This window comes from Brassica napus, chromosome C7 (assembly GCF_020379485.1).
Source record: "Brassica napus cultivar Da-Ae chromosome C7, Da-Ae, whole genome shotgun sequence".
Classification (NCBI taxonomy): Eukaryota; Viridiplantae; Streptophyta; class Magnoliopsida; order Brassicales; family Brassicaceae; genus Brassica; species Brassica napus.
In genome coordinates, this window is record NC_063450.1 from 44,058,721 (window position 1) to 44,078,982 (window position 20,262).

At 37.0% G+C, this 20,262-nt stretch overlaps 2 protein-coding genes across 3 annotated transcripts; one reads left to right on the forward strand and one right to left on the reverse strand.

Moving 5' to 3' along the window:
* Positions 1 to 630: 630 nt before the first annotated feature.
* On the reverse strand, positions 631 to 10,550 carry LOC106414921 (MAG2-interacting protein 2). 2 transcript variants are annotated; one of them, XM_013855503.3, is made up of 13 exons: positions 10,394 to 10,550; positions 9,997 to 10,142; positions 9,854 to 9,905; positions 9,245 to 9,418; positions 8,838 to 9,036; positions 8,452 to 8,669; positions 7,241 to 8,177; positions 5,956 to 6,890; positions 5,774 to 5,859; positions 5,257 to 5,616; positions 3,935 to 5,135; positions 3,547 to 3,812; positions 631 to 3,467 (listed from the first exon to the last, which is right to left on the reverse strand). In XM_013855503.3, exons 2-13 carry the CDS (start codon positions 10,081 to 10,083, stop codon positions 864 to 866), a joined length of 7,119 nt encoding a protein of 2,372 aa, XP_013710957.2. In that variant the 5' UTR covers positions 10,084 to 10,142; positions 10,394 to 10,550; the 3' UTR covers positions 631 to 863. The 2 variants fall into 2 exon arrangements, with proteins under 2 accessions (XP_013710957.2, XP_013710958.2); XM_013855504.3 differs by having other exon boundaries at positions 9,997 to 10,249; positions 10,394 to 10,527.
* Positions 10,551 to 10,854: 304 nt separating this feature from the next.
* On the forward strand, positions 10,855 to 12,437 carry LOC106414923 (histone-lysine N-methyltransferase ATXR6). The gene is made up of 6 exons (XM_013855506.3): positions 10,855 to 11,178; positions 11,255 to 11,326; positions 11,414 to 11,646; positions 11,743 to 11,843; positions 11,938 to 12,153; positions 12,233 to 12,437. Exons 1-6 carry the CDS (start codon positions 10,923 to 10,925, stop codon positions 12,390 to 12,392), a joined length of 1,038 nt encoding a protein of 345 aa, XP_013710960.2. The 5' UTR covers positions 10,855 to 10,922; the 3' UTR covers positions 12,393 to 12,437.
* Positions 12,438 to 20,262: the final 7,825 nt, after the last annotated feature.

The window sequence follows — 20,262 nt, forward strand, 5'->3', positions numbered from 1 at the left end:
CCGGCCGGTTTAATACTTTTTGGGTTCTCGGTCGAGACCGGTTAGTTTGGCATCTCCACAAATAGCTTTAATGTAAAGAAAAGATTTTCGTATCCTCACTCAAATACTAAAGCTAAACAACAAATCTGCAAAAGCTCAGTAACTTTTTTTTTGAATAAATGTTTAAATATATCTTAAAAAATCTTTTTACAACTAATGCAACGAAGAAAAGCTAAAATCTGTCATATAGTTAAAGATCAAAATAAAATAAAATAAAAAAACCTTAAAATTTGAAGGAGAATGATATCAGCGTGATTCAAATCAAATGGTCACTGCATCCTTAAATCTTCCTTTGCAGTGGGGCATTGCTGAGATTCTATTCCGGATTTGTATATCGATGTCCTGTTGTAAGCATAGCATAATGAAGACCAAGATCTTTCACCATGCTTGCTGCCTTCCATTACGCTCACGCCAAAGACCGTGTAAAATGTTGTCTGAAAATCATATCGTAGGAGTTGTCTGAAAATCATATCGTAGGACAAGAGTTAAGTCGTCAAACTAGGCAACCAGTCTACAGTGATACGAGATCATTTGTTAACGTAAGGTTGTAGTTTATTTTTCACTTGCGGAAAATTGAACCTAATCACAGTATAAATCAACCACTAAGCTATTGCGACATTTAACAAGCTCAGTACCATTTTGTTCCGACCATAATTATGTTTGGTTTGGTTTAGAACAAGTCAAACTAACCGCTGATCAGTAGACAGTAACACAATCTCTTCCGTATGAAAATTAAAAAAAATGTAAAAACGCATAAACAAATTTACCCTCTCCTATATCAGGTTTTCCCTTTTCACCTCGCAAGAAACACCATCCTTTTCATATCATCTGCTGTTTGTACAGCTAGAAAGAGATGCCAAGGCAGATCGTATGACTTCCTTTGAGTTAACCCTTAGGCTTGACACTGTATTCTTCAGCGTTTCAACTTCTCTGGTCTCACCAAATGAATCCTCCAAAGACTCGAGCTGCTTCTCCAAGTATCTCCTCAGACTTGCCTCTGCAATATTAATCAGACTCAGTGATGGGTTGCTGTGCATGAACTTGGTTACCAAAAACCCTGCTAATATCTGCTGATCGGCCTTCACAAGCCCCGAGATAAAACACGGGAACATGAGCTCCCCAAAACATGACAGAAGCCGTCTCTCAGAACTTGTATTGGCCTCTTTGTTGCCGGCTTCTCTTATCCGCTCCTCTTGGAACTCCCGAGACAGCTTTCCAACTAGGTAACAGATGAAAGAGAAGACAGAGCCGTAGCTAGAATTCGAAATTATCGTTGATAGAGTCCCAGAATATATAACCAGAAGCAGAACGTTGTGATGGTTCTGACTCGATAACTCTGGAAGGCCTTCTTGCTTCAGTTTGTCTTCAACAACACCGAGGCACTGCGATCTTACCCCTTCGTAGGGAAACAAAAGAGATATCATTAGTGCGAGATATGGGTCGGTCCCGGCCAAGATACCAGTCAGGCTTTTTGCTTCAGTTTCTTCAAGCAGGACCCCTTCGGGTTTCTCAAGCGATCCATCTATAATACGTAGAACGTGTACGGGCATACCCAAAGAAACGTGTTTTTTGAAAATATCCAGCCAACACGAATGTAAAGGATGAGCTGCGACTACGTATTCCTTTTTCTCTTTCTCTTCGGGTTCTAACTCCTGAAGTGTTTCCCATCCATCATTCCAAGCATCATCTCCCCAGTCATCTCCTTCGTCGGTTGCCTCGTTAGAAGGCAATAGTAGTTCGGCTTTCTTAGCTTCAAACAGCTCTTCCCATCCTTCTAAAATCGCCAGAAGAGCTTCAGCTTGTGAAGCTGTGGTAACAGCAGCAGAGAGTTTAGAAAAGCATGAAACGGATGTTTCAACACTCGATAGATCCTCTGGGGAGATCTCTAAGCCTGGAGAGATGGACGCCGCAGCGATCTGAGATGATTTAAGTGCGACCAGAGTGTTTGTGAGCCTGCTAGAGCCATCACCCTGGTCAGGCAACAACGCTTGGTTAAGTGTGTCTTCAGTCTTCTGCCTAGATAATAGTAACTCAGCCGAACCATCCCATGGCATAACATTTGACTGTAACTCAGACGATGAGCCCTTGATATTCTTACCGGAGATGAATTGCATAAGCTCTAAGGAGTAGACGCGAACCTGACTTGGCAACTCCAGGTTCTCGGAGAATATTACGAGTTTCTCCCACACTACAAGCCTAACACGCTTCAGTTCATCCAGGTTTCCTTCCAAGTTACTGAGAGAAGATAGCAACCGGTAAAGATTCTGTGTCTCGTGATCCCCAGAGACCAAATCCTGCAATATAGGTTCAAGTACGCTCAAATAAAGATGTGGAAGATCCTCCAAAGATGTTGGATACCGAGATGATAAATGTGAGAACACATCAGAAATAGGCCCGAAGCCGCAACCAGAGAAGACTATAGCTCTGCAGAAGTTGAAGATCTCAGTGGCGTAATCACCAACCAAGCCAGACCTAAGGTAGCCAAGTATGGCAGCCCAAGCCTGACTTGGGGACAGACTGTCGTCCATTACTAGTCTTATCAGACCGGTAAGACAGCTATTAATGCATTCAGGGCTTAAGATAAGATTCTCCACAAGACTTGGACTAGAAGATTTTACTTCCTGCATCTCATCGGCTAACCTTATCCAAAAGTTAATCAGTAAGATAAGGCATTCTTGCCATGTCGAACTATCAGGGATGTGCACGTAGGAACCACTTGGCGGTAGAACTAACATGAAATGCCGCTTCATGATTTCCAGAGCCTGTAAAGGTTCCAAGACCCTGATATATACTCTAGAGTGGTCGTAGGTCTGCTCAAGTTGACTGAGGAAGCCCTGGAAACTCTCTGCACTTCCAAAATCAAGATCTCTTCTACTTTCCAGAGTATCTAATAAATTCATAATATATTGTATGTAGACATCTTGCCAGGAAATAAGACCCTTGGGTGAGTTCTCCACGAAGAAGCCGGTGAGAGTTTCTACCATTTTGGCCAAAGCTTCCAAGTTCATCTCGTTGATGTGCGCATGCACTTCATTGTTGAAGCTGTCGAAGTTTAAACCTCCCAATTCTACGATATTCTTGAAATCCAAATCTGTGATAAACGACACTCTACTGCATTCTTGCTGAAGAGTGTTATACCAATTTGATAACCCAGCGAAAGAACCATGCGGTTGAACCTGTTGCACCAACGATGACTCTTCCTTGGTTTCTTCCAAACGGCAATAGCACTCAGAAAGGAGGCTATATATGTAAGCAAGGCGTTGTTTGTTAAGACCACTAACTGCTGGGTACACGAATGTGCTTATGGTCTGTATAGTGTCCGAAGCAAAGGCAAGTATTTCTTCCTTGACTTGTAAAATTTCAGCCGTGATGTCCTCATTTGTCCAAACCTCAGAGCAAACGATAGCGCTTAAATACCTTAATATCACCTGATGGGAAGACAAAGACAGATATATAGTAGATGCAGTTAAGGAAAAGCTTTAAAGAGTTTATATGTATATTTCCTACCTCTGACTGCTTCAGGCCATATGTATCAGCTAATTTTAGCACATCCTTCAAAATAAGCTTCTTCTCCGACGTCAAAGATTCAATGAGTGAGAAAACAGCAGCCTTAATGTACTCAATGTCATGGGACAAAAACCTTTCCGTATCAACCCCGGGAATGATTCGCTCCAGCACTCTAGAACGATCAGCTACGTGCATTTTTTCCTCTAATTTATGTTTCCATTCCTTCCAGAAAGTTGATTGAAGTTTGTCGATCCTGCTCACATCATCTGAACCAAAATAGAGCAAGCAGGACAAAATTTAGAAGCACACAAGATTACTGATATATACAAGACTGTATCAAGATGTCAAAAAAATTCCAAGCAGCCAGGTATTTTAATATAACCCTTACCAGAGAGACTCTCTATCTGCTTTCTCTCGAAGTTCTTTCGCAGCAGTTCTCTCCTCTGGTTGGGAGCCGTGCACTCTACTCCAGAGTCATGTAGCAAACTATATATCATCCCTAGACTCATGATACTTCGAATTTCTTGGTAGTTCCCTCTTATTCTCAACTGCTTTTCTATCACTTCTACTGCATTAGATGCATCTACTAGATTCAACAGAAAAGAGCATCCTATAATGTCTTCCTCTTTGGTTACAGGTTGTTCAATAATCGAGTCTGTGATCATGGCTATGAGCTCATCTTTTGGTGCAAAACCATTCCTTGCCAGCCAAGAAAGAATGGTAACGAGAGCAGTTGCTTTTGTGCTGACAAACTGCTTTCCAGGAACTGAATCAAGCACTAGATTTTTATCCAATTGCCTATTTCTACCCAACTTAAGCAACCAAGGTAGATGCGAAGCAGCAAATGAGAGAAGCTTCCCATTATCCTTTAAAAGAGATTCCAAGTCCACACTGTTATCAACCGGCAAGTCCTTAGCAACAACAGAAAGTGTAGCTTTGACTCTATCCAAATCTAGCTGTTGATCAAAGCTTAGCCCATCAAGCATCTGAGGGTTATCTTTCAGACAAGAAACACCGTCCATCTTGTGAAACTGTGGAGAATCTGACTCTGATAATATTCCTAGAGTCTCGCATTGGCCTTGCAGGTCAAGATCCTTCCATGCGTGCAGTAACTCACTGATTGATTCATCATCACAGTGACCCAAAGCAAAGCCAAGCAACTGCTTTCGAGAACTCACATCCATGTGCTCAAGTGCAGGACCTCTTGCTATTGCAGCACCTAAATCCCAAATAGGACCATGCCCCTTTTTGGTTAGAACAAGGCATAGATCAAAAGCCAGCTGCAGATCCCCTGCAACTGCAGCTTCTCTAGCAATAGCTTCTTCAACAGACGATATATTTTCTGAAGAGTTCAACCCAAGAAGTTTAGCAACCTCAATAAGTTCTTCAACATGTAGATAAGCCCCAGGATGTCCTGTGATTGCCATCTTAATAATCTCCATTGGGTCATTTACTTGTTTGAACTGAACTGGTAAGAGAGTAACCCCAAGATCTGGAAGCCTAACGGTAACTGCATCAATGACGTCGGCCTCGGCTTTAACAGTCCGGCTACTAGAAAATATATTCAAGCACTCCCTTGCTCTCCATATCTGAAATAATTTGCAAATTTGCGAATGAAAAAATATTATGACAAGTTGCATATATATGGGGACAAAACAAAAGCTTTATACAAGAACGAAGAAACACCCTTGACAAAGAAACACCACTTACTTCTTCAGAAGCAAGACTCGGAGCAGAGAAGAAGTATTCCTTTGCCGCATTAATAACAAGACTCTCTGCCTTCTCTAATGGCAGAGCAACTGAGCCCGTACCCTTGAGATAATTTCTAGCTAGAGAAAACTTCCCAGCCTTCAGAAGTCCTCTACAGAACTCCGTCAGCATGAACTCAAGATCAAGGAAAGGAAATGCTTTCTCTTGCAGCTGTCGTAGATCACGCCACATGCACGCCCAGTCATTGTCAGATCTTCCAGGTTGACGACGAACAAATTTCGAAAGCATGAGTCGAAGGATCTGCTTAACACCTTTTTCGTCCGAATGAACCTCAAGGAAATAATTAATTGGCTTAGGGACCTGTGGAACAAGAAGAGACAATAGTATAACTTTCCCAAAATATTCAAGTAAAAAATCCATTTCTAAGTGTACACATGTCTATATAAGCTTAAGTTTGTTCATTTCAAATTACACGAAACATATTTTTGCTAAAATTAAGATGCAGAGGCATTTTGACCTGATAAAGTTCCAAGAGCCTCCCTGCTTCTATATGACCTTCTGCCAGTTTAAGCCTTTTCTGAATGTCTTCACCACCAGGAATATCTGCAATTTTTATGGAACTTTTGTTCAGCAATGGGTAAGGACATCTTATTATTTAATTATGTAGAGTAGAGACTACAATTAATCTGGATAACTAACCCTGTATCTTTGGTAGCTTCGAGAGCATTGTTGCCATGACATTCCACTTATCCGTAACTTTGCACATATACAGACATTGCAGAGCACAATCAACAACTTCAACCTCATCCTTAAAAAGACAAACAGTATACAAATCTGTACACCCTTCCTCTATAACTTTGGAGCACAAATCCATATCACTTTTTGCTGCAATCTCCTTCAGCCATTTAACGAGAAAGGACTCCTCATTATGCTTGGCTGTCCCCGAATACCTTTTCTGCATAAACGGAATTGCCTTGTCGTGCAATCTACTAACCACAGTTTCTGCTTTAACCCCTTCAAGCATTATCTTAAATTTCTCATAATCAGGTAATTTCTCCCACCCAACAAGACTCAAGCTGAAGCAGATTTCGCCCCCAAATTCATCAGAATAAATTATCTGGTGCAAGTATGATAGGTCCTCACGGAACTGTTCCAACTCAGATATGCCTTTTCGACATGCAATATCAATCAAGCAAATGCAGTTGTCTAGCAGCCCAGTGGAAGAATCAATATCTCTTGCTCTATTCTTGTACCATGAAGTGAGTTCTTCTAATGATGGCCAGTTATACCCCGAACACCTCTTGAAAATTGGCTCGGTTTGAATATGAGAATCATTTTTTTCACTCTCAGGCAACTTAGTAATGAATTTAACCATCTTGTCACATTCAACCCAGTCTTCTTCCCTCACTGCCATACTGGTCGGAGGAGATTTCCCCGGAAGAAGATGTGCATACGTTTCAACGGGAACTGTTTCAGGAATGGCTGCCAAAATTTTCAGAGTGAAAGAAGCAAGCGAATAAGGATGCCTCTTAAAGAGCAGATTCAAGGCCCCTATCCTCCCGCTCTCAGCAAGTGATATTGCAGCCTGATTTATAGGACTGCTCCGGAATTTTCTGTAATCCTGCACTGAATATCTATAAAAGACAATGCATTAATCATTTTTAGATGTAACTAGATAGTGTAGTTTAACGATATACTGACAAGAAGTAGAAATTCTAAAATGCAGCACCCATATGCAAGCCAGAAGAAAACGTTATGAGCTGGTACATTGGACAAAGAGGCCAGTTTACTCGAGATGCAATTGAATCCAGAAATCATTTTAAACTCTAGAATCAATGTTACAAAGTAAACGACCCTCATTCCATTTTGGATAACCATAGAAAAAAAAAAATGTTTGATATGGAAAACCTAGATTACTATATGGCATATCAGTTTGGCCTATCTACATAAAGGAAAAGGAGATAGCAAACGTAAAGACATATACCTGCCCATGCTTATCCCCAAATATGTGTCGAGTCTTTCACTAAACTGTAATAGACGAAGCCTAGCCATTCGAAATTCCCAAAGTTCTTTGGATTCTTGATCTTCAGATTCGGAGAATACATAGTGGTTAGTAAGATGAAGTCCATGCCCAAATAAGGCCTTCATGGAATCCTCTGTTGGACCAATTCTATCTAAGCATTCGGAGAGCACAAAAGCTTTATCTTTTATCTTTGATAGAATCATGCTCACGTCACTTGGCCCTTTTTCTGAGTTCAACCATCTTGACTTGAAAACTTCATCTCTGTCCAAGCCATGACTATCCGCAAAATCCAAGGCCTCCTGATACTGGCAGTTCTCAACTAAGATTTTATACATCTCAGGAATCGTCTTCTCAGTAAACGATATTAGCCTCCATAACATACCACGATCACTACTATGAGGTAATTCACCTGGGTCCCTGTCATCCTTGGCCAGAGCTGATTTTGCTTCCTGAGTTGAACTTTCTAAAAGAAAAATGTGTCCTTCAAATTTCCTAACTCTTTCCACCACAGGCATAGAATAACTGGTGGCATCCTCTTTAACTATAACACATCTACGGATGTCAAATATACTAATGTTACCGCTCCTTTTCAAAATTGTAAGGGCATGATCAGACCACCATGTAAAGTCTACAACATTGCTTAAACGCTCTAGTGAGGTAGAACTGTCTTCAGAAGGACAACTCGAAAGTATCAATCTTTCTTTGTCCAACTCGAACAGATGGAGGCGCCCATTGCTATCAAGACTCGCAACATGTGACCCTTGTGGTGATATCAAAACCTTTGGATATGCCACCTGAGACTCTCTTCCGTCACTATACGCGCCTTCAAATTTTGAGGTAGACAACAGCTCCAGTCCTGAATTCTGACACTTGCGCCAAAGGGAAATACACGATGAACCTGACAGTTTATAGATAACAAATTAATCCCCGCAGGATTGTAAATCCAACATCTACGCCCATAAAAATATTTCAACAACCAGACTTTTTCATTCAACAATCACAAAAACTGATAAAGTATGAACAGCCTCCATATATAAAATAACACAAGTATTAACATTCTGAGTTGATTGGTTTCGAGCACACGTGTAGCTTTCAAGTCTTTTTTACACAAGTCTTACGATAAGTATTAATAATTCGATACTTCTTCAAATAACAAGTTGTAGAAGACCTACCAGAACTCCCTGTCGATGATACGCCTGCAGCACTGCCAACAATGACAAGAAAAGAAAGGTCTGGAAGGTAATCAAAGCAGAAAACATGGTTGGGGAACTGCTTTCTCAAAGCTGGGCTGCTACTTGAAGCATGTTTGGAGAAGACCGAAGCACTTGGCTCCCTACTGATCTCGACAGAATGAATAAGTCCATCTGATGTAAGTACACCGAATGAACACCTGTAGGGAAAATGTCAATGGGATAAGATCAACAGTCACTATTTCATATCACTAACAGGCTTAAGAAGACAAGCATATAGTGGTGCTGAATGGCACATTAGGATCCCAGTGCTTCTGGAGTCTAAATCAAATAACATATTTTCATATAGGGACAAAAAGGAAACGTACAAGCATGATGTTTGCGAACCATCGTCATCCTCCATGAGTCCTAATACTGATGAAGAAACCTTCAAATTTCTTTTTGTGACCTGACTTATTTCTTCACCATTAGCTTTGATGAAAAAGAGGGTCTCGCTATCATCCACAAGACCAAGAACATCATGATTTTCGGACCATATTCCAGAAGTAAATGATCCTGATATGCTGGCTGATACAGAGAACAAAAGTCATAAGACCATAGTGAAAGTGTTGAAAGGATCGTGAAAGAAAAATGGCATAGTGAGGAGAGCTTCATTTGGAAAAATGAGGAGAATTAGAGACTGGAACAGTCTAAGATTTCACAAAAATTTGAATCCACAAACCAAATTTGAAGGAGAAAAGTAAGCAAACGCATTTGTGAAGCAAAGGAAGATAACCTGTAAAAGTGCCACAAGGTTTCCTGTAATCATCATCCTTCCGCAAGATTGTAACGTGATTCCCCGAAGTGACAGCCACAAATTCTCCTCTCGGTGAAATAAATAATGAAACAGGTTTATTATTTTTCCTCGGCTGCCAATATCCACTCCACTTTTCCTTGAGCTGACTAACACCTTAATAACCATAAAAAAGGATAGCGATCAAGAAGATGCATGTGTCAAACAATGGGCTATAAAATGCTATTTCAAAGAGATGTACACGGAATGAACACCACGAACTCATCAAACGAAACATTCAAACTCACAAGATCTAAGGGTTTGTGCATGGACTTTGCTAAAAAGACAACAAATAATCATAACAACTCCTGGCCATTGAAATTCACCTATGTAATCTACTACATATCACAGTATTTTGATACGCAAGTTTGAGAAAACAATCATGAAAGCATGTCAGCTATAGTGCCAATAAAAGTTTTAACAGTATACATATATACACTGAAGTAATCACTTAACAAAGCAAGAGAAGATGATAAAGCATAGCTCCATGCTTTATCAACCAACCAGGAGTAGTAAGTCAAAGCAGGTAGAAGAAATTGAGAAGCAACTGACCTCTTATAGAGACAAGAGACCGAAGCCCTCCTTTGGAACCCGTTCCATCAGCCTGGACTCCATCATCAGATCAAAGCAAAAATGTAAGATGTGAAAAAACAGCAGAGCACAGAGGATTAGTAAGTAAAGGATGAATCTTGTACCTGAGGAAGAGGAGGGTATCTAGGAACAAAGGGCAATGAGGCATGATTACGTATCTCGTACAGAACGTTTTGCCCACGACTTTCCATGATCTCGATCGAGACACCGTCGTCTTGGGATCAGGACGCCTCTTCAATTGTGAAGTTCTCTGCGCAACGAATCGACTCGGGGTTTAAATTGATCGGAGATCTAATTAGCAGGAGAAAAACGAAACTCCAGACGATCGTTTTCTCTCTCTAATTCACAGACTAAACCCTAACACATCAGGCATTATCATCTTTTGAGCCACAAAGTTTTAAATGGTTCAGAAAAACCCAATTGACAAAATTATACTTCAGATGCTTGAAAGATGAATGTGAGATTGCAATCGAGCGTATGAGACAAGAATCGATAGAATACCTGAGTACAATTCGGTAATTAACCTCTCAGGATTCGGGAATGAAACCGTGAACAATGGCGACTGTTATAGATCGTGTGAAGCTTCGCCGACGAGCAGAGAAAGCACGACGACTCGGTGATTTAAAAAAAAAAACTTAAAGACGGTTTATTAAAATTGGGAACTACAGTGTTCACTTTAGCTAAAAGCCGGCCCGGTTCAACCGAAAAATCCGGTTCATCGTAGTTTTAATGTTATCTCGTCTTCTGTAACCGGACTGGTTGTGTAGTTGGATTAAACCAGATAAATCTTTTCGGTTGAGTTTTTGGTTCGTCCATGTTTCTGAACAATCGTTGCTAAAAACCAAATTAAACCGGAATCTAAATTGCAAACCGTAACAGTGGCGCCAAATTAAACCCGGTCAAAATTTCCCCCCCGCGCGAATCCAGAGCGCGAACTCTACTAGTTTATTTACCTCTGCTGCTAGATCTCAATCTCTCACTCTCTCTCTCAATCCCCCTCTTTCTATCTGGTAATCGTAAAAAATCGACGATGGTGGTTTCGCTGCGAAAAAGAACCCAGGCAACAAACCCTAGATCGGATCTTCCCCGATCCATAGCAGACGATTCCGATTCGGAGCTGGACACGGTTTGCGAGGAATGCAGCTCCGGGAAACAACCGGCGAAGCTCCTTCTCTGCGACAAATGCGATAAAGGGTTCCATCTCTTCTGTCTAAGGCCGATCCTCGTCTCAGTTCCCAAAGGCTCTTGGTTCTGCCCTTCCTGTTCTAAACACCAGATCCCCAAATGTAAGCCTTACCACAAATCTTTGTTCCGTTATACGACATCGTTTAGCTGATGTAATGTTTGTGAAAAAAATTGCAGCTTTCCCTCTTGTTCAGACCAAACTAATTGACTTCTTCCGGATTAAGCGGGGTCCGGACTCGACTTCTCCAGGTAAAAAAGTTTACACCTTTTGTTATTTTCTAGAACCTCTGTGTTGTGATAAGTAATCTCAGTCTAGAGAGTGATGTGTGTTTGTAGATAGCTGCATTGGGAAGAAACGGAAACGGACAAGCTTGGTGATGTCTAAGAAGAAGAGGAAGCTTCTTCCGTACATTCCCACCGTTGATCCTCAACGGAGGCTCGAGCAGATGGCGTCTCTGGCCACTGCGTTGAGAACCTCCAACACTGAGTTCAGGAACGAGCTCACTTATGTATCTGGCAGGGCTCCAAGATCTGCTAACAAGGCTGTCCTTGAGAAAGGAGGCATGCAGGTATTGAGTTCGCTCTTGTTCTTCAATCACATTTGATAGATTTGGTTAATAGTCTCCATCACTAAAAGGATGATTTTTGTATTCAATGTCAAACAGGTTCTAAGTAAACAAGACGCAGAGACCTTAGCCTTGTGCAAGAACATGATGGACCGCGGTGAATGCCCGCCACTTATGGTCGTCTTTGATCCTTATGAAGGGTACTTTAACCTCCTTATAAGCTTCTCTTTAGAGATATGTATTTTTAACAATGTAGAATGATATTTGAATTAGATGGTTTTAAACTTGAAACAGGTTCACAGTAGAGGCGGACAGGTGTATAAAAGACTTAACAATAATCACCGAGTATGTTGGAGATGTTGATTATTTGAGTAACAGAGAAGATGACTATGATGGAGACAGCATGATGACACTACTCCATGCCTCTGATCCTTTGCAATGTCTAGTTATTTGTCCTGACAAACGCAGTAACATTGCTCGCTTCATTAGCGGCATCAACAATCACACACTGTGAGTTTTCTCTTCCCTTTCTTATATAGTAACACAACCAGAACCGACATGATGATCCTCATTTTTGTGAACTGTGCAGAGAAGGGAGGAAGAAGCAGAACCTGAAGTGTGTGAGGTTCAACATCAACGGAGAAGCTAGAGTTCTTCTGGTAGCTAATAGAGACATATCTAAAGGGGAGCGATTGTATTATGATTACAACGGATATGAACATGAATATCCTACTGAACATTTTGTATAACACTAGAAAGTGAATAAATATTTATAATATTGTTCAACAAGAAAACCAAAACTGTCTCTAGTGTTTTTTGACCTCCTCATATGCTCTAACTTGGCCTAGACCAGGAAGCAAACCTTACTTCAAGTTGGACCACTAAACATGAAGCCTTTGTTATATTAATTACCAAAAAAATATGTAAGGGGAAGAAAAATAAAGAGTGTTGGTGGGAAGGAAGAGAAAAGGACCACAAGAAAACAGAGTAGGAATAATTGAGGAGAGTAGGATGGTCCATCCAAAGCACCTAAAGAGTCTGACAGTACCTTGAAAGACTTTGAGAGTTAGCATCAAAACAACACTTCCTTTCCTTTCTCATTTCTGCACATCACTGAGGTATCCAACCTCTTTCTTTCCCCCACCCCCACCACATATATTTATCACCACTTCAAATTGGAATTGTAAGAACATAAAATAAGTTAAAATTAGGAATCTTATTTTGAGGTATATATATATTTGTAAGATTGGTGGTGTCTTTTGATTTTTATTGTTTTAGTGAAAGCTTATTACATCAGTCAACAAAGAATGCTAAATTGGGTTCGCTATAGAGGGATGTACAGGTTTTCGGATCCAAAACTTCTTAGTCATTAAAATAAAAAATGTAGTTCTGTGTAAAACACTTGAGATATAAAATAGTTTATTTATTAATCTAGGTTAATTAATAAGGGCACTGTTGATTATACTTAAATAAAAGGGTGGGATTAAAAATGTTTTAAGAGTTTAGTGCATTTAACAGTAATAGTAAAAAGAGAAACATATTTGCATGCTTGGTCCCCAAGATAGAAATGATTATTATTTGCTAAAGCTACTTTTCACACCACCATTTGTTGTCTCCTTAATATTTGGCACTCGTAACTCCTAACAGACGCCATCACAAAATTTTGTAAATTGTAATTTTCTACAAAGTTAAAAAGACAACATCATTACTAATTGTTTTCCCCTTAACATCAAACCATTATGGATTTTCAAGTGATTAATTCGTTATTTGATGTTAGTTATATTTTTAATCTTATGTAGCCCATAGAACAAGAAAAAGGAAAAGAAAAGGAGTAAGTGGTTAAAGCTTAATTATTATAATCGGATACGTATGATAATGAACGGGATGTGAAGGCTCTTTGGCAAGTTTCATCGGATATTGTCTTCACGTGATTCACGCCACTCTTTCTCCAATCGACGTGATGTCATGCGTAAATATAATATATTTCATAATGGGTTTTTCTCTAAACTCATTTCGATCAATTCTATTTTTCAGTTTCTTTTGGCTACTTTTTTTTTTTTTTTTTTTGATAATCCAGGGATTCTCCACTTACGTGGATCATTCCCCTGGGCCCGGTTAGGCAGCGGTCCACTTCATCCGGGAGGGCTTTACCTGGGCTGGGGATAAGGTCCACCACCCAGTACCGCATTTGATGACAGGATGGGCAGTTCCCCTCCGCATGCGTCGAATCCGGGAACATGACAATTGGACCCCAAAGCCTTTACCAAACGAGCTACCACGTCCCGTTTTCTTTTGGCTACTTTCAGTCTTATCTTCGATTATCAGAGCAGAAATATCTGTCTTTCATCAATCTTTTGTGGCTTTTATTTCTTCTTTGTTCTCTCTTTTTCTTTTCACTCTCTTGCCCTTTATTTCGGTCGGGGGAAGCATGTTATAACAAAATGTTTAATTACATTCTATATGTATGGTTACACTTCTGAAGATAAGAATATTCAAACTTACCTGCAAATATATTATGTAACTTTTTATAAATTAAACATGTCTTTCTTTAGTTTTATTCAAAGACTTCATACTGAATTTCTATTTTTTCTGACTAACGTTTTACCATAATTTGGTGTAGATTATTAATAAATATGATAAAATGATATTTATTTATTGACAATAAATCTAAACTGATATTTACTTATTTACAATAATATATTACAAGTGGGGTTGGTCTTTTTTTGCTAGGGGTGGACATTTCAGTTATTTTCTCGGTTCAGTTCGGGTTCGATTCGGTTTGGTTAGTTCGGTTCTAGTATTTTTCCAACTAAAATAAACCGTAGTTAGTTTGGTTTGGTTCGGTTCGGTTTGTGTTCGGTTTGGTTTATATTCGGTTCGGGTTGTTTTTTGGATCAGTTTAATTAGGTTCTTCTTAGTTTAATATTTTTAAGAAAAAATATGTTTTGAAACATAAATTATGGTAACTAAATTCGATATAAAACTGAAACAATTTTTTTTTAAAAGTAAAAAAAGTATATAAAAATTAAAACAAATGAAAGTTAACTAAAATAAAAAAACTAACATCATTAGTAATGTCTCTTATATCATTATTAAAAAGCATATAATGAATCATCTTCCATGTGACGCTGTGGAGAAAAACTTTTATTTTTAATAAAATTTGCTTTAGGTTTTAGATTTAGATTTAACATCCACGTTTACATATACAAAAATATAAAATACAAATTTTCTATTTTTTTTAATCAAATATTTTGATGATTACATATTAGGTTAGAAGAACATATGTTAATGAATGAAAACTAGAAAATATGTGGTATAGTATTAGAATTTTAATATATTGGTATTACTAATATTTTTAATTTAAATAATTACAAAACACATCGGTTTCTCAGTTCGGTTCGGTTTAAACCGAACCATTCGTGTTGAGAAAATATTCAACCAAATGGTTTGAAATAGACTTTGGTTCGGTTTGAATCGGTTTCGGTTCGTTTTTTTGGCCACCCCTATTTTTTGCATTCACCCCTTAGAGTGTATAGTCAGTTGTCGTTGAATTCGTGCTAAAGATGTTGTAATCGGTCTTCACTAATTTCGTGTTGTTGATTGTCGTCGGTCTTGATGATTTTATGCCTTACAGTTTTGTTGGATGAGTAGGATTCATACTCATGAACGTCGTCAGAAGTTTAAGGTTTGATTTTCAGGGTTGCAGGAATTCCTTTACATTTTAATGTTTTAACTTTTAGTATTCCTTCTTTTGTATTTTGGTGTTATCTCGTTTTTTATTTGATTAGTCCACTACAAATTATTTCCTATAATTAGTCAAAAATTAAAAATCGATAATAATTTTTTAACATTTTATTCCCAAAAATATCTTACAAACCTATATCTTAACCTTGGATCCTAATTAAATCATAATTCATTTAGTGTTTCCTTTACATTTGCTTTCTTTCTGAAGTGAAATTTAATTAAATTAAATTTTTAATTTAAATAATTACAAAACAGATCGATTTTTCGGTTCGGTTCGGTTTAAACCGAACAATTCGGGTTGGGAAAATCTTCAACCAAATGGTTTGAAATAGACTTTGGTTTGGTTTGAATCAGTTTCGGTTCGTTTTTTTGGCCACCCCTATTTTTTGCATTCGCCCCTTAGAGTGTATAGTCAGTTGTCGTTGAATTCGTGCTAAAGATGGTTGTTATCGGTCTTCACTAATTTCGTGTTGTTGATTGTCGTTGGTCTTGATGATTTTATGCCTTACAGTTTTGTTGGATGAGTAGGATTCATACTCATGAACGTCGTCAGAAGTTTAAGGTCTGATTTTCAGGGTTGCAGGAACTCCTTTACATTTTAATGTTTAAACTTTTTAGTATTTCTTCTTTTGTATTTTGGTGTTATCTCGTTTTTTATTTGATTAGTCCACTACAAATTATTTCTTATAATTAGTCAAAAATTTAAAATCGATAATAATTTTTAACATTTTATTCCCAAAAAAATCTTACAAACCTATATCTTAACCTTGGATCCTAATTAAATCATAATCCATTTAGTGTTTCCTTTACATTTGCTTTCTTTCTGAAGTGAAATTTAATTAAATTAAATTTTTAATTTAAATAATTACAAAACACATCGGTTTCTCGATTCGGTTCGGTTTAAACCGAACAATTCGGGTTGGAAAAATCTTCAACCAAATGGTTTGAAATAGACTTTGGTTCGGTTTGAATCGGTTTCGGTTTATTTTTTTGGCCACCCCTATTTTTTGCATTCGCCCCTTAGAGTGTATAGTCAGTTGTCGTTGAATTCGTGCTAAAGATGGTTGTTATCGGTCTTCACTAATTTCGTGTTGTTGATTGTCGTCGGTCGTGATGATTTTATGCCTTACAGTTTTGTTGGGTGAATAGGATTCATACTCATGAACGTCGTCAGAAGTTTAAGGTTTGATTTTCAGGGTTGCAGGAATTCCCTTACATTTTAATGTTTAAACTTTTTAGTATTTCTTATTTTGTATTTTGGTGTTATCTCGTTTTTTATTTGATTAGTCCACTACAAATTATATCCTATAATTAGTCAAAAATTAAAAATCGATAATAATTTTTAACATTTTATTCCCAAAAAAATCTTACAAACCTATATCTTAACCTTGGATCCTAATTAAATCATAATCCATTTAGTGTTTCCTTTACATTTGCTTTCTTTCTGAAGTGAAATTTAATTAAATTAAATATAACAGTAATAAATAAAAGATGACATCTCCTAACAATTACATCCAAAATAATAATTAATGAAAGTTGAAATTTTTGTTCTTCATCTCAAGTCAACTGTTCAACCACATAAGTGAAGACAAAATGCCAACGTTTGTTGGTTTCAAGTTGTAAAGTAAAGCAAATAGAGGGAATTTAGTAGTTAAGACTTAGGTTATCAGAACAAACCAACTATTACCGACATCATTACTTTCTCTTGTTCCCTTCTTTTAGAAAGACAAGAATCATTGTCACATTTGAAAACAATGGCTATCCGTGCAACTTTGATTATTAAATAATTAATGTCGTCAGGCTGTCTTCTAATTAGGGTTAGAATCGCTAATCAGTGTCTCCCCTCTTGTCCCTACGTTTAGTGTTTCTAATTGGGATCATGATCATTTCTTTCTTTAGAAAAGAAAAAGCTCTCATTGCTAAACACGACACTGCTTTTGCTTTCTACGTTTTAGCGATCCTACGTACTGGACAAAGTAAACGTCAAACTTACAAGTCAATAGACTCAGAAAAAATACATGAATAATGTTTATATTTTAAATACTTGTTAGTTGTCTAGCTGATCGATCGATGGATGATACATAGACTAATTACTAAGCTGATAAGTAATTGACAATATATTTTAGTGATTGTTGTAAAACAGTTCACACATATTACTAAATAATTTCACTTTTATTATTTTTGAACTTTTATGTTGATTTACCCCTCCTTTGTTGAGTAGGTGTGTAAGTCTCGTTGATTAGGGTTAAATGATGACTATAATGTGTACACGGTTGGGAGTAGGTCCCATTTGATTACCGACGTTTACTATTCTCTTTACTTTAGATTAATTTGTAATCCGTTTGATCAAACATACTGCTACGAATTGATCTCTGAATCAAATCACCAACGTTGGATATGTAATCATGTTTCAGAAACAAATTATGACTGTGTTTGAAATGTATATACATTGCTTAATGGGTTTCGGCCAAAGAATTAGGAAAGTTGGAATAATAGAACATGATTTTCACTAATACTTAGACACAATTGACAGTGTTTTTGACTTTAAAGACTAGAAACAAAAACTTGAGTTAGCCAGATGATTTTCCATTGTGCTACCACTTTTCAAAAAGTATCGTAACATTATTATGGTCCAATATGCATGTCTATTATTAAAACATTTTTTCTTAAAATCTTATGTAACACGTAAACTATATATATACTTTTAGCAAAAAAAAAAGTAAAAATTTAAAATTCGTTTGTTTGATGTATGGCAATAGCCAATAGATAACAGGTACTTCTTAATATATCATATCACACGATTTGTTTAAAACGTTTAAAATCATCGGCACTTAGTTATTTACAATTTTAACTGTGTGTCGTTTTTAAACTCCAAAAACTGCCATCTACCTAACTAATCAATGTATTTTTATTTAACGCCATATCCAAGCATTTGTAACATAGGAGCCTATAATTACTAGTCAAAATCATTTTGTCCCTTTTGTTATACCTCAATTACTGGAATAAACAAAACTACAGGTTGTTTTTTAAGAAAAGGAAAAAATCCTGGAGCGGTTGTGTCGGGCTCAAAGGAAACAAAAACTAGTTTTACTAATATAGTAAAAATGAACTAATTCTATGAGCACACGTCGGTTTTGTTTCGCTCTTAATGTTCAAAGGTGTCTTTTACCTAATCTGTAAAATAACGACGCACACGCACACGCACACGCACACACATAAGTTATCAGTTCAAGACTTCAAGTGGCAATTTCCATTGAGTTTAGAATCGGCAGCAATAGTAGAACCTAGATTGTTTCACACTAACTTTGCATTTACGTTATATATATGTAAGATTATTAGAAATTTATTTTCGAAGTTTAAAATATTTTTTGTTACAAAAAAAAAGTTTAAAATATTTTCAGCGATCCCATAACATACTAACATTTACGCAAAATACAAACACAAATGTAAGATCTTTTTTCCTATTTGTGTTTGATGTTTGAATTGAAAATTAACAATTGGAATTTATATAGGGTGCTAGAATCATTTGAAATGTATATATATATATATATATAACGTAACAATGCAAACATAACGAACATTTGATTTTGAAGTATAGGAAGTATATAATTGACATGGCTTCACCACATAACGTGTCCACCGAACTCGTGGTTCCAAACTCTCATTTCTTATTCTCCTTATCGTATGTCAAGCAATCAAAGGTAAAGTAATCTTATGCATCAACCTTTCTTCAATATGCACATGCTCTTAACTTTTTATTTTCCTAATCAAACTGTTTATATATATATATATTTTTTGTAAACTAAAACTGTTTATATTTTATAACCATAAACTATATAGACATAACACTCTCGATTAGGGAGTAGTTAACGTATATGGGTTATGTTGCTTAATAAACCAACGCTAGCTAGCTCTTTATAGGAGCAACGTTGTTATTGTTACTATGGTAACTAGGATCGCCCTAGGCCAAAGTTTTGACTTCGTATAAATTTGAAAATTCTTATCGTTTAAATTGTTTTCGGATAGTCAAATATAAAGGTCCGCACTTGAGGGATTCATTCTTTAGCATGGACTATATATATTTATTAATGATGAGTAACATATCTGCATCGTTTAATATTCTTAGTTTTGGCATAGCTTGTTCAGATTCTCGGTTATCCCTAATGTTTTCTTGATAAACTATATAAGCTTGGAAAAAACGCACTATAAAAAATTGTATATGCAAGCATAACGCACCAAACCCCACCATGTTTACATTTCGTATAAAGCCTTCGATCGTACTGTAAATCGCATCTTGTAAGTTGTCAAGATACTCTCGTAGTTATAAGAATAATCAATAACAAAAAGGGATACATTCGAAAATAATAATAAATTCTGGCATATAGTTGTTATAATTCTAAAATCTGCTGGCAACACCATTGATGAAAATAACAGGTCAAGATAGAGACATAGTAAGATGCGGAAAGGGTTCAATGAAAGTGTTGATGTGGAAGTGTAGTGCTATATCGACACAAATGCTGAGCGAAGCCGCGTTCGTTACACGCAAAAATATATATGATTTAATGGATTATACAGTTTTGTAACCATGATTTAAATAAGTTCGCAAATAAATAAGAATAGCTTAAGATCCGCACAATTGAATGTTATATATAAAAATATTTTTTTATCTATTATTATTTACTTGTATTCGTTTACATTATGTATATAATTAAATTAGACTAAACACATAAATCAAAACAATACATCTTGTTTATTTACGATATTTTTTTTAGTAAATAACTAAATTAATAACATGGACATAGATATATAGTATATTTTAATATAAATATTTATTATTGAGAATTCATACTCATGTGATAAACACAAAATTTCTAA

Excerpts from the sequence above, each read along its gene's own strand:
- LOC106414923 (XM_013855506.3), top strand. The coding sequence starts at position 10,923 with ATGGTGGTTTCGCTGCGAAAAAGAACCCAGGCAACAAACCCTAGATCG. Across the intron at positions 11,179-11,254 it reads TAAACACCAGATCCCCAAAT|CTTTCCCTCTTGTTCAGACC; the intron begins GTAAGCCTTACC and ends AAAAAATTGCAG. Across the intron at positions 11,647-11,742 it reads TTGAGAAAGGAGGCATGCAG|GTTCTAAGTAAACAAGACGC; the intron begins GTATTGAGTTCG and ends AATGTCAAACAG.
- LOC106414921 (XM_013855503.3), bottom strand. The coding sequence starts at position 10,083 with ATGGAAAGTCGTGGGCAAAACGTTCTGTACGAGATACGTAATCATGCC. Across the intron at positions 8,178-8,451 it reads ATCATCGACAGGGAGTTCTG|GTTCATCGTGTATTTCCCTT; the intron begins GTAGGTCTTCTA and ends ATAAACTGTCAG. Across the intron at positions 5,136-5,256 it reads CGAGTCTTGCTTCTGAAGAA|ATATGGAGAGCAAGGGAGTG; the intron begins GTAAGTGGTGTT and ends AAATTATTTCAG.